Source organism: Falco rusticolus, chromosome 4 (assembly GCF_015220075.1).
Source record: "Falco rusticolus isolate bFalRus1 chromosome 4, bFalRus1.pri, whole genome shotgun sequence".
Lineage (NCBI taxonomy): Eukaryota > Metazoa > Chordata > Aves > Falconiformes > Falconidae > Falco > Falco rusticolus.
Window position 1 is genome coordinate 31,446,264 of NC_051190.1, and position 14,631 is coordinate 31,460,894.

At 37.9% G+C, this 14,631-nt stretch overlaps 1 protein-coding gene across 2 annotated transcripts in view; it reads right to left on the reverse strand.

Moving 5' to 3' along the window:
• Positions 1-1,322: 1,322 nt before the first annotated feature.
• Positions 1,323-14,631, reverse strand: part of DNAAF5 (dynein axonemal assembly factor 5) — a 31,263-nt gene continuing 17,954 nt past the window's right edge. For both annotated transcript variants that reach the window (XM_037382731.1, XM_037382730.1), the window contains exons 9-13: positions 12,151-12,298; positions 6,320-6,470; positions 4,806-4,962; positions 2,838-3,029; positions 1,323-2,326 (exon numbers count right to left, since the gene is read on the reverse strand). In XM_037382731.1, the coding sequence (XP_037238628.1) occupies positions 2,187-2,326; positions 2,838-3,029; positions 4,806-4,962; positions 6,320-6,470; positions 12,151-12,298 (788 nt within the window). In that variant the 3' untranslated portion in view covers positions 1,323-2,186. The remainder of the gene's footprint in view (positions 2,327-2,837; positions 3,030-4,805; positions 4,963-6,319; positions 6,471-12,150; positions 12,299-14,631) is intronic.

Here is a 14,631-nt window from a genome sequence, read left to right on the forward strand (position 1 = left end):
TTCACTAGATTTCACTTCCCCTAAGAAGGTTCTTTCCTCTAATCCTACATTTGAAGTTGGGTTTTCAAATATCTCTTCTTTTGATCAGAAGAATAATTAAAAGCACCTGTACAACATTTGTAATGCAGCTATCACGAGGCCACAATTAGTGGTAAAGTAAAAGAATCTAAATTTTGCCAACATAGGAAGCAAATAAAATTGTGCCTGTAGTAATGTTAAGTAGGATTTATTTGGTGGACTTTCAAGGGAACTTTACAATAAGAACTGGTTCTTAGTGCTGAAGCAAAACTTTAGGTTGTGTTGGAAGAACCTGCTGCTTTGCAACACTTTGAAACAATTCTTTTTGAGAACAGACTTGTTGAAACCAACAGTTGAATGAAAACTCGATGGGGTCAACTAGGATAGTTATGTAGTCTGTTTCCAGTCTAATTAAATTGGCTTTTTATTAATCAGTTAGACTAAGGAAACAATGTCATGGAATCACAGAACAGCTGAAGCTGGAAGAAGCCTCTCTAGATCATGCAGTCCAAATCCCTGCCCAAGCACAGTCAGGTAGAACAGGTTTCCCAGGGCTGTGGTAAATCAAGTTTTGACTATCTCCAAGGCTGGAGACTCCACCACCTCTCCACTCCATTTACTGTCTTCTAGGGATTTTTATTTTACTCACATTTCCCCTTTAAGAATTTCAGCTGACCCTCCAGGTATAGTGAGTTAAATAGTTTTTAGTAAACTAAAAGGCTGCTCAATACAGGAACGGTTCTAATTTTGGCTTTTCATGAAAAGAAAGTCAACTTTAAGACAGTACATATGATCTAAAATGAGTATCCTGTTCTACAGGAATGCAAAATAGCTTTTGGATCCATAAGAAACTACTCAATTATTCTGCATCGTTAGTATTATTGTCCCTTTTTGGCTGAATTTTCAAAGCAAGCTAACATATTGTGTAGAAGTAGCCATGAGTTTGCATGACTTTGCTTTTAAGCTCGGAGTAAGTCTTGTCTAGCTAATCTCTCTCAAATGTTTCTTTGAGAATGCAAGTAGATATTGCTGCAAAGCGATCATGGTTGGGTTAACAATTATGTCACAAATCTGAAAAGGTGAAGTTAACTCAGAAGGATAAACAAACACAAGGACTTCCTACAGCAAAGGAGTATTACCAAACCCTACTGAGCCTATTTTTCTGGTTTTAGACTTGATATGAAGCCAAAGCCGAAGAGCACTTTTTGTCTGTTATACAGAGAATTAAAAAAAAAAAAAAAATCAGGATCCTGATTTTCCATGATCTGTGTGTACAATAAATAGCACACTACCCCACAATGATGTAGACGAGAATCTAGCAGCTCACTTTATTACACAGCTGAGAATAAGACAACACTAAAACCACAAGTCTTCTACAAAATAAATCAAGCTTTAACCTAATGTTGCAGAATTTCATTTCAAATATGCAAACAAACATTTCTTGCTTTCCAAGGCACAATGGCGTACATATAAAAACTGCAGATGCGGTATATTTAATACAAAAATATAAATACTGTTAATCTAAATGACAAAACATATTTCCTCCCATGTGTAAACCTTAATTTAAAAAAGTCTTTTATTCTTAGTCATCAAATGTAATGCAGTGACAATAAAAACTATTCCTTTAGTAACACCGACTCAGAATACGCTCCTTATTGTACCAGCATAATGAGTACTTGAAACATTATAAAATCTTTGCTGCTTTATGCAAGAGGAGTTTGGCTGGGGTTTTGTCCTGATAAAACTGATCCTCACAGACCGACTCTACAAAGTCTGATTTCATCCACAGTTTGAAATGTTCCTTGAAAGACTGAGTCCTCAGTGAATTACATTAGTAACTTTGACATTAGACTATTACATTTGTTAAATAATCTTTCTCAATTGCAGTGTCAAATTCCTGAAAAACACTCCTCCTTTAAACCTTGTATCTGAAAAACTTCCAATGCAAAGTGAATTAAGACAGTTTTATTGCTAGCAAATACAAACAACAGTTCAAACAGCAAAGAACGTAGAATTGTGCCAATTTGACTTTAAATGAGCTAATAGGGAACTGACAAAGAAAAACCAATAAATTTATTACTCAGCTTTTCTTAAGCAAATGAAAAGATGAAAGTAATCCAGATAATACAGATTTCACATACAGTTCACTAAAAAATTTCAGCACTGATTCATAAAGCTGATTCTTTGGCTGACTGAATGTGATGTAGCAGTTTATTACAATACACTGGTGTTTGATGCTTACGTACAGCCCCTTCAATTTCTCTCACGAGCAGTTCTGGATATAAAACGCTTCCTTCTTTTAAAACTTCTGTAAAACAAAAGTAATGTTTTTTAAATCATTAGCCACTCTGCATTTCACTATTTATGTTCCCTCAAAGTAACCAAAACCTAACCTGGAAGTTGTTCTACACGTTGTGCAGTCATGACAACCCGATACCTCCCTCATTTGCTGAGGTCTGTACTGTGACATTTACATGCTTGAACACAGACTGATACATTCATAAATCCCAAAGAATCCATCAAGCACACTAGGATACAGTTACATCCTGCAGTGGTTAGTGTCTATGCTCCATAACCTGTTCACCATCTATAAAGTCTTGTGATGCATCAGATCCACGGATATTCCCCTTCTGGTGAAAGCCAGATAAAACATCATACGCTGCGCACAGGCAGAAGGTCTGAGCTCACACCCACTGAAACCCAAAGGAAAGCTCCTAGCCTGTCAGGATTAGTCTCTACTTGCACGTGCTACTTTCACATAACACTTGAAACATGATTTAAAAAGCATCGTTAAAAATACGTACAACTGAAAGTCTTACCTAGGACTGCATTTTGGGTGTTTTGATCTGGGTCATCGAGATGTATCAACAGTTCTTGGTACAGAAACTCAATATGACTTTCCATTGCAGATTTCACATCACTGTCCTTTAAGCATTTAAACCAGTTAGTTAAGGTGTGAGCAGCTGCCAGTCGTACATCACACGAAGCATCATCCAGACGCTTTAGAACTTCTGAAAAAGGAGCATATAAATAACCAAACAGCACTGTGAGAACAGCAACGTTATCTTTTGCATTTGAAAAAACAAATGTATTTTTGTCATTGTTGAAATGATTGTTGAATTTATGATGTATTTCTGTCATTGGAACATTGTGAATACATGGCATACATTGTTCCTAAAAAGCACGCCCTGCGTTGTTATTGGATTGTTATGTTGTCAAAAACATTGAAAGAAATGTACAAAATCATTTAGATTAGTTGAACAATCTCTAGTACTTTCTAACATGATACTATGAATGTCTGTTAATGCATTACTGAGGTACATAGCTTAAATATTTCTATGCTCTATAAAGCACAGTATTTCTATCAAATATTACTGCATTGCAGACTATTTGAATATGCAAGATGCAAAGATATACTTTGATAACTGTCGGATCGTGTATTTCTCCAAAGTAAAAATGTTTGTTGTTAGACTTCTACTGTGCCATGGAAGAAAAAGTATCAGCCATTAAGATGCTGAGCTGGGGAAAGTCTGGTTTATTTGTGTGTATCTCTGAGAACGTAAATCCTGTCGCATAGCAGAGACTGTACTGCTCCTGATCCATTGTTTAGCATTTAAACATCATCCTAAGAAGCATTACAGAAAATAGCTCTATTTGACATTACAGCGCTCTAGGTTAGGTTTTTTTTTCTCTCCCTGGTTCCCCCCCCCCCCTTTTTTTATTAAATAAAGAGCCCAACCCACTGCCTATTCAGGCCTATTTATGGTACAATGAAATGGCTTGCTCTTGGCCCTCAAACACAGCAAGGAGAACAATGTGACTGCCATTTATATAATGCATTACTGTTCTGCTTTCACTATAGTTAGAACATTATTTCATATAGTCTAAACTAGGAAGCAATGCAGATAAACTACTGGCAAGCCTTGCAAAGGCCGTAATATTGAGTGAAGTTCCATCTAGTGGTCTAATGCATAATAACGCTGGGAATGCTGCTCAGTTCTGCTCAACTGGGAGCGAGGGCATTCCCAAAGGATGTTCACTGGTCTGCGATACACCACCTCCGTGCAATGAAATACTGCAGCTAAAAAGCTGCTACAGAAAGGCCTTGCAAGAGGCAAGCGCTGTTGGAGTCACACCCAGCAATGCCTGCTGAAGCATTTAACACCTTGATTTTCTAAGATGTGTATGTGTACTTTATACGCGTAAACTGATGAGACTGCTTAAAGACCATGCTTAGTCTCTGCAGGATTAAGACATTAAACTGCCTCTCATATACAAAGATGCTGTTAATGGTACGATTTTGTGCAGTGCTTTTTTTATTTCCTTAATATCTATAAGATTACCCTGGGGAAGAACTACCTAGATAGTTAAAATACTAGATAAGAGAACGCAGAAATAGCATTAGAATATTAGAGTATGGGAGTAAAATAAGAACAGCTGCAAAACTGAGTCTAAATAAAATTGCCCCTGTTCACATCTCAGACTGCTCAAAGGCTTTTTGCTCTTTACGTGGCATTAAAGCCAGGTGCCAGTGACATACAGCAGGTTTTGCTACTACCCAGTCCCTTAGTGCTTTCACTGCTACCAGCTGCAGTGATTCCGTAGGTGAGGTGGGCAACTTCCAAAGTGACTCCTAAAGCTCTATAGTGAATCCGCCCACTGCTCCAGCATGAAGCTCTTCATGCTTAAAAGCTAAGGTAACTATGATACTTCAGATAAAAACAACGGTAATTCTTCAACACTGAGATCTTTACTTAAGAGTAAAACAATTAAACTTTTACACTTACCTGTGTAAACGCTGGTAAATTTTTCTTCATCAAACTGCCTCCCACAGACTTTTAAAAATACACCAACAATACGTAAAGCCATCAGTCGAGTAATTTTAGAGTCTTCATCCATGGCAGCAATAACCTGGGGCATTAGGCCGTCTTTGACTTTTAAGATCTACAATTAACAGGAAAAAACACAGAACAACAGCTTTTCAGTCACTCTAAACCAATATGCTTACTGGTTACAGAAGCTACCATTAAGTCTGACCAATAATGGCTGGCTTAGTTTAAAAAGAAAAAGGTAACCATGAAAGTTAACCTGAAAATCTTGGAAGATAAAACAGCTCTATTTTTGCCTCTAAGCACATTTGGGCAATGAAAATCCACCAGTCGATCATCCAGTTCATGAATGCTCTGTATATATGCAGATTAGTTTTACGTAACTTGTAAAAGCTTTACACTTGCTTGCCTTTTTATTTAAAAAAAAACCTGTAGGCAAAACTTTAAATACTTTGGAGATTAAAGTTATGCACACGTACCAGTAGATGGTGCTCTTATTCTAAAAGGAACCTTTTCAGTAAAGACTGTTGTGATACTGTGTTTAGTGAGTTTTGTGATTTGCTATTAATATGTACATTTTGTATACATTAATGCAAAACAGGCATTAAGGCACTGATTCATAAAAAATGTTTAACTAGAACAGTAGCGTGATATAAATGTTTTCATATATGTGAACTCAGCCAGTTACACGTGTTCAAGCACTTTGTTCAATTAAGGTTTGTTATGAACACAGACTATGAACATTTAATAACTTTTAAATTAAATTTATTTTTTTTTAAATGCCCTTAATGTATTTCCAGTGCATCACTTCCAAATGCTTTTTTGTTAGCAAAGCAGCTTCAAAAAACCCCTCAGATTCAATTAATCCTTAATCACTATGGTGAGTAACATTTCTTCAAGTGTACTCCTTGTTAGCTCTCTACTTCAGCTTCTTCAGATACCTTTCAAGACCCATCTCAAGTTCTCCTGCCCTCCTGCCCTTTCCAGGAATATTTTTGATTTTTTTTTTTTCCCTAAATGGACCTGTGGGCCCCAAGGCAACCAGGTAACTTGTCTTTGCCCCAGTACACAGAAACACGTCCTGGCTAGCTCCAGTGCCGCTGCACAGGCGCTGGTTAGGGGTCCAGTCACGTCAAGTACCCAAGTTGTTGTGCTAATAGTGGTTAATAGTTTGTGCTACAGGAGTAATAATTACACTACAACAAGATCTACAAATGTTGATGATGGCGAGTTCTACAGCTTTACCATACTGCCAGCCTCAGGTGTCTTATCAGAATATCATTGTCCCTCTACTACTGATCATTTCTATTACTAATACTCAATTACAATTAATTAATTTTATTATGAAAACTAGATGTCCCTCTGGAAATATTACCTACAATAAAGATGCATTCTTTTTTTCCCCCCTCGTATTTGTTTTATCTTCTTGCCTAAGATTTCAAAGTACGTTTGATGAGAAAGAGAGAATTTACCTCTTCTGGTGAAAGCATTTCACAGTGGATAAGAGCCCAAAGGCATGATACAGCTGTAGTGCGGATGGCAGCTGCTGTTCTTCCAGCATGCCACTGCAGATTAGGAGCCAGTATGTCTTTTATCACAGTCTCAAGGTAGCTAGGGAACAGCCTGAAGCCAAAAATAAGAAAGCAAAATAAAGGTTCATGAGAAAGTGATAAAGAGAGTGACAGGAGGTAAAAAAGAATTTTCCATCATACAAACATAGGCAGAAAAGGAAAAAAGAAGATTCTGTAAAAAAATAAAATTCTTATAAGCCAATGTGATTGCAGTGTTTATGATAAGCTTTTCATAACTTAATTTTTGTAGATAATATTTAACAAATACCTAACATTCATGGAAAGGGGAGGCTAGACTTTCTCCCACTTCAGACGATGCCCATGACTCACTGTGTTATCTTGGTAAACTACTTACCTTCTCTCTGTCTCATTTTCCCCGTCTGTGGAGTGGAGATAACACCCCATATGAATGCTGTGAGGATTCATTAATATTTGTAAGGCCCTTTGAGACTGTCCAGTGAAAAGTATTTATAATGTGAGAAGTATGAATGCTATTGATGAGACCCGAACTACTGATACTGCAGGGAGTCTACACAGCTTTCCCTTGGCTCAGAAACTCGTCTCCCTCAAGGATGAGAGGTCTGTAGGATTTTCCAGCGGTGCCAGTCCCAATACTAGTTTGTTTTCATTACAAACACAAATCTGTGATACTTTTCCTGATGCTTCTTCCTCCCCCTCTACTGAATGGGCTATTATAATGCTAGAAGTTCCTAGAGAGTCGGCAATTGCAATAGGGAGTATTCCCTCACACCTATTTAATTCCAGCTCAATCAAAGATATAGATCTTACACACAAGTTAAAAAAAGATTTTGCTGCATCAGAGACATTTGTGCCTGGCTGTGACCAGATAACTAAGGCTTAGGTTATTCACTGTGTCTCTCTGCCTTAAAAAGCAGCTGGCAGCATCCAAAACAGACTGAGAAATAACAGGCTGAATCTACCTCAACTTGTGTGCCACTCTACTCAAACTTCCCACAGACCTGGACTGCAGCCACCTAAGTGCAAAACAGCAAATCACCACCCTGGTGCTTGGCAGAAAGGGAAGAAGCTATTGCCGACTTTTTTTTAGGAGTCCTACATTTCCAGGATGAATAAGTGGCTCCTACAGAGATGTGCCAAGCCACAGGAAGACCACAATGGGTAGATGTTAACAATTACCACTATGTTTAAAAAAATCCTCCCAACAGCTTTATTTTAAAAACAAAATAATCCAGCATTAAAAAATTCCATAATAATATTGTAACAATGTAAAAAGAAAATTAATTGTTATCTACTTCTTTCTTGTAACTACCCTTTATCCACTGCAGTTAGACCGTGTCATCCTGGTATAATCTGACTGAAGTATGACCAGCTAGCCTGCCAAGCCTTAACTATTTAATGCACACAGACAAAACTGAAAATCTCCATCTTCAGCATGATGGAAATAGATACACCTGGCTGCTGCTTAGCCCCTTGCAGGAGGGGGCCTGGGAAGCAGGACCACAAGTAACAATCAGCTGAAAGGAATGTGCTCGAGCTTGTGGGTCACAAGCTCTGGTGATAAGGGACATGAGAAATTACTGAAGGGTATAGAAACAGGGACTAAGTATCAAGTTGAGACTATACAAGGAATAAGGCGGTGGGTTTGTCAGCTTGCTCAAGGACATGGTACAAGAACTGCAGACATTGTTATCTTTAACTATTGCTGAATTGCTAATAGCTAGTGTGAGATCCTCGCGCGAGTTGCCACACAGTCATAGAATAAGCAAGTTTTTGGACCAATCAGAATAAGATGTAACAATTGCTTGTGCGTATATAATCACGATATTAGGCTAATTAAAGTGACATTTGCTTGCATCAAGCTGTGTCCCGTCTCTCAATCGCGGCAGCCCCTGGCTAAGGGAGCACCATGTCCGAGCGTCAGGGATCCCCTCCTGCTTCCTGCCCAGCAGGTGGCACTTAAGACTCAGTAATAAACAAGAAATCTGATGTCCCATTAGACACACTTTAATTCATCAAAAACCTTTAGCTTTGTTATTTTAAACAAATTTTTGAGAATTAATAATTTTCCATTAAAAAATCCTTAACTAATGATCACCATCGTTCCAAAATTCCTTAGCTCCAAAGCTAAGAAAAGTTTTGTGCTCTCTGTGCTACTGCGCAATCTGATCAGTAGCTGCTTCTGTTTTTAATAAAGCCTTCTGTTAAGCTGCAAAGAAAAACCAATCTGTCAAAACATAAAGGTAAATTCCATCAGCATTATGTTAACCACAAGGCTATGCTATTTGTGAGAATATTTGTTCTAGTGCCTTGAAATAGAATCAGTAAAGCAGTATCTGGCAATTATCCGACTCAATCATGTCGGACTCAAACAAAATCAAATGACCACACAACTGTGTTTAGCATAATAACTGAAAGACTTCCTATCTAAACTGTTAGAATGTTTTTAAGGAGCTAAACAAATTACTGCCAGCAGCGAATGCGATTGTGTAACCAGAATTTATTACTACTTCACTACACTATCTCTCATTACCGTTAAGATGTATTTTTTGCTGTTGTTGATGCAATTAAATTCCCCCCTCTCCATTTTCAGATCCTACAGTTGTAAATCTGCGTAACTTAGTTCTAAGTCACATTCTTAATTAAGTCATTTCCATGAAAGAACCATACCCTGTCAGTGCTGTTTGTATTTACAGAGTTGAGACTTTATCCTCCAATGGATATGAAATAGCTAAAATAAGATCTGTGCACACAGTAATTACTGACTCATAAGATGGCTTCTGTTGCAAGGGACCTTAAAAAGCACGGAGTTCCAACTCCCTGCCACGGGCAGGGACACCTTCCACCAGCCCAGGTTGCCCCAGGCCCCACCCAGCCTGGCCTTGAGCACTGCCAGGGATGGGGCACCCACAGCTGCTCTGGGCAGCCTGCCCCAGTGCCTCACCACCCTCACGGTAAAGGATTTCTTCCTGATACCTAGTCTAAATCTAGCCTCTTCAAACCTCAAACCTTTGCATGTTGGTTCCTACATTAATGCATTTGCTGTGACAATGGTTAAGTAGGATCAAGACTTTAAAGAGTCATTCACCTCCCTGTACCGCTTTTTAGTTTCTGAAGATAAACCTACGGGTGAAACTCATTGCATTGCTCTTGTTGTCAGAGGACAGGGAGCCTCATTATGAGTTAGACTGGGGCAGCCTTAGCCAGGAGTTGTTCTTCATACAAACAGGTCTACAAACCTCAATGGATATATCTAATGTTGACAAAAGGGCATTCACTCATACTGCTTCGAGCACAAGAACTTCCCTCGTGGCTACCTGTGTAGAGCTGGTGTGATGTGTGGCTATATTTACTGAGAGTATTACTTTGAAACATGTTCTTCTACTTTTTCCACACTGATAATTTCCCTTTCCTGGGAATCCTAGTGAAGCTGGCAGCTTATTGCATTGGTTTTCTTTTCCCCCTCTCTGGTTCCATTACTTATACAAACAACTGGGTTGCAGATGAAAGATTTTGTTTTTCATCCTATTTACCTTGACTACTGCCAAAACAAAAGTTCACTCTTCGATGATATTTCTCCATATGGTCCTGCACTGATCATCTTTCTACCAGCAGTACCTACATGACCTAACTTGATATACTTACCTGAGCACTTCAGAGACCTTCAGAGCAAAGTGCTACCAATCCTGCTGTACAGGTGAGAAATAAAGAAGGAATAAGGCTATCCGGTAATAGAGAGCTCCTTCCTACCTCTAGCCACTCTTGTCAGGATCAGTGCACATCAGGACTCTGTAGCATGCCATGTAGCGTACCTGTCACACTGCTTAGATGCAGCCTAAATGATTTTCTGCAGATCTCTACAAGAGGCAGATCAAAGAATTTAACTCTGTTCTTCAAACATTATTCTGCTGTAACCTGTTATACATTTTGAGTTAAATGGTCTCCTGCTCTTCCTCCTCAGAAATAGCATAAAGAAGAAATGCCAGTGTGACTAACTTGTTGGCCAGGTCTGAATTTGACTAAATACTTTGAAAGAATGAACAAATGTAGAAGATAGTAAGTGTGATTGTATAGCAGATGAACAAGAGCTAATAATGTATCCTGCAGTAAATAAAGGGACAGTAAAATTAGGCCATAAAAGAAAATAAATAGATAGGAGAGTCACATTATCCCATTTTTAGACTGAATTACGTTATTACACACTTAGTAAGTATGATTGTTGTGCTCAGAGCACCACAGAACACATAAAATGAGTTTCTTGGCTCCACATCTTTGCATTCTCAGATGATACAGATCTGAGGTTTAACAGATTAGCTTACAACAAACAGTTCCTGGAACACTTCAGAGTGCTTCGCTTCTCTTTCTTTTAGGAAGATTCTTGCATATCTAGTGGATCTTGTAACTACCGCTCAGTTACATTATTTAAACAACTAATCCACTGACTACAAAGATTTTTTCACATGAATAGGGATTTTGACATTGGATCCTGAAAATACAGTAACTGATAACACCAGTTATCAGCACAAAAGCTTTCAGTTAAAAAAAGGACAGCTTCATTATATTCCATCTTAAGCACACTAGCTCAAAATCCATTAAGGGATGCCTAGGCAGAGATTCTTCAGCTTACCTGGAATCCCCCCCTGAATGGGAACACCAGGCTTGTTCCTCCTCTTGCCCCCACTGTATGATGTAGGCCATGAATATACTAAATATATCTAAAAACGGTAAAAATACGTCTACATTCATACTAACGCAGCCTCATGGAACCCGAATAAATGTTCAGTATAACAGAATCCCCACTAAGTGCCAATTAGAATAATGAAAAAAAAATTTAAATATAAGTGACAATTCCTATTAAAGTACTTTTAGGAAAAACACTTCTTGTGATTGTTTTTTGTTTTAAGAGTTAAAACTGCAAAAAACAAAAAGCATAAGAATACAATTACATGTTAAATGCAACGGGCACTAGGAAAAGGAGAGCAGATATGGGTTACATATTCAGGACAACTTTACAGAAGTGTTTGCATTACTAGTAAGGGTAAATTAATAATAACAAACGAGCCTCACTGTTGGCATTGTTATAAATGGAGTGGTTTTATAAGCACCATAAATTATAGTTAGATTGTACTTGCAATGCATAAAGTGCCAAGCAACAGGAGACTTCCATCTTCAGTCACTGAGAATGATACTAATCCTTTATCAAACATTTAGTTCAATGCTTTTTAAACACCATGCTGCATCACGGGCATTTTTAAATGCCCATTTTTGGGGGTGTTTTAGTGTTTCCTTGCAATGACTACAGGGAAAGTTTAAGGATTTAGCAGCTGGCTGGGAGTAAAAGGAAAAAAAAAAACAAACCACTAACGCCCTCCACAGTTCTCTCTTAAGAATCCCCATTTTGGCTTTCAAACATGTATTCTTTTCAACTATAGCTCTTTCTTTTTTGAAGACTATCCAGATCTGCATGACATCCATTTTAATTATCCATAGTGGCAGAAGTAGGAAGACTACAGTGGAAGAAGTCCAGACTTCAATTTATTTATAATTTTTTTAAAATTATTGCATTCTGCCCTTCTAAGCATTGTTAAAAAATACAGCAAAAAAATATGCAGTAGAAGATGGTGGGAAAGTCTTTCTTCTTCCAGACATGCTAACATGGACACAATTACAGGGGTTAAATAACTACCATGGTCATTACTTTTTAATGCCACTGTACTGTTCAAATAGCTGTGTGAAATTAGAACTCTACTTACCCCTGAGAATTGACGGTTTCACTTGCTTTCTGGAACAACTGCGATAAAACAGTGAAAAGTTTTAACCTCATCTGGGGATCTTTGTCTGGCTGAAGACACGTCTTAAGAATGAGAATAAAATCATTTAGAGCTTCACCTATGACAGGACCTAGAAAATAAACATTTAAGACTTATTTCTGAGTACAAATAAGCTCTGTTTAGATGTTTAATGTGCAAGTGCATTAAAATCTGTAATATGTCTGGTATTAAAATAGTACTTAACTTTCCACTCTTGCATGGCAACCGTTGATGTACCCATGTTACATCTTGTTAGGCCATATACAAATACCCAGACTAACTGTCCAGGGGCTCAGGTACCCATAGTCTTAGCAACGGCAGCACAGTGCTCCGTGAAGATTGGTTTACCCCACATTCACGTAGCCAGCATGGTATTGCTGTACCACACGGCATTATATAGCATGGACATATCAATGACATCTGCTAGTTGCTGGGACCACCGGTACGAGATGACATTTTGGGTAGACTAATGCATTTGAGGGGGGATTAACACTATTAGTTATGTAGCTCTGAAAGCTCCAGGCTAATGCACAAAGTTACCATGACACCACTCCAAACAGCAGCATTAACTACGCTTTTTTCTTCTTTCAAGTTTTTCCACATGTAGCATTCAGGGAAATACGTTCATGACTCTCAGAGGCACAGGAAAGGGCATGTTTGAAAGGGTCCACCTCCAAACTTGAAAAGCAGAATTACTGCAGCAGTATTCTTTCCCCATGTTTAAATAATGCTTATTTTGCGTTTTACAAGAGAATCTGAAATACGATGAATTTTAGAAGCTACTTTAAATAAAAATATTTTCCAAATCCATTCTCTAGTTTAACATTTTCACATCTTACGATGAATTCTGTTTTCACCACTAAAACAAACAAAAAGCCCCTGTTATCTGAACATGTGAAGAAGTTATTTTCCCAAAACAGAAGGAAGCTTGTGCCTTTCTCCTTGATAATGATTAGCATGAGCATGGTTTTAAAGAGGAAGAATACACATAGGCTACACAAATGCTTTGTTCTGCAAGCTTCTTGCTGTAGAATGCTCCTTCTGCTCTACGTTTGCAATAAACTGCTTTCCTCTAGGAACTTCTTCAGCTTTGCATCCTTGTGATGCACATCCAATTCAGCTCCAGTCACTCAGAAAATCCTCCCAGAAGGAGACACAACACTGGCATTTCTGATGAGAATAATATTCCTCACACATGGAATGGACAGATTGAAGCGTTCAAGATTCCAAAACAAGTTCAATAGCATTTAATAATATCTGGAAATTTAATGTTTAAAATAATAATATACTCCCCCCAAATCTTCACTGTCTAGACAGAAACAATACAGGCTGTTGAACTGCAATTTGCTAAATTTCTTTGCCAACAAATAGGTCTTTATTTTCACAGCATTTATTCAAAATACATTGCTTCATGTGAGTTCCGAGACATTAAAAAGATACTACTATTATATCAAACTGATAAGAGGAAATTCAAGAGATGGAAAATAAACTACATTGCTAATTTCAGCTGAAGCATATATTCCTGAACAACAGTAAAACCTCAGAAAATTGAAATGAGTGAACTTAATTAATTGATTTAAAACAACATTATGTGTGGGAATGAAAAGAAAACTAAGAAAAAAACCCCACCAAGGTCTAGGAACTGCTGTGTCAGACAGCAAACACAGACAATAGCATATTACCAGTGTTGGGTACAAGCCAAAATGTTTGCCCAGACATTTGATAATTTATTTAGCATTAACAAAAACAGAGACAACCGTCTAGAAGTTCCTCAGTCATGGAAACAGGAGCAGAAATATACAGAAAAGTTGGCCTCTCAGATCCTGCACTGATTCTTTCCACAGATGAAAAAGGAAAAAGTACTTAATGCTGGTTGCCACACAAACCAACAAGTAGGTGCTTCAGATAGTTTTGTTGAGGCTCTTTTTGAAATTCCAGGATTAAATGCAGAAGATAGTCCCTTAAAACATACCTGTCCACATTTAGCTATTTGCAGTAGCAATCAATAAAAATACTTCACCCATATGTAGCTGAAATAGCTATCTACATCCCCTTTTTAACTAATAGAAAGGAAAAACCAAATAAACAGGACTTTGCATTTTAATAATCTTAAAATGGGTGCCTAGGTGAAAAGGACTGCCTGTCACTGTGTCCCTTGCCTCCAGATGCAATCTGAAGAGCTGCGTCAGAGGAAGCTTCAGATCTACACAGTGAACATAAGCAAAGCGTATGCCAGTGTTTCACTAATCTATACACAGAAGTGAGGAAGTGTTCGTACAAAAAGATAGTATCTTTTATAAGACTAGTGAATAGATGGAAAAAATAGATAAATTTTTGGAGACATAAGCTACATCAGTTAGGCTCCACATAACCCTCACCTATTTCATTCATCTGAAAGCTTAAGTGCTTTTAGTAAGCTCCTTG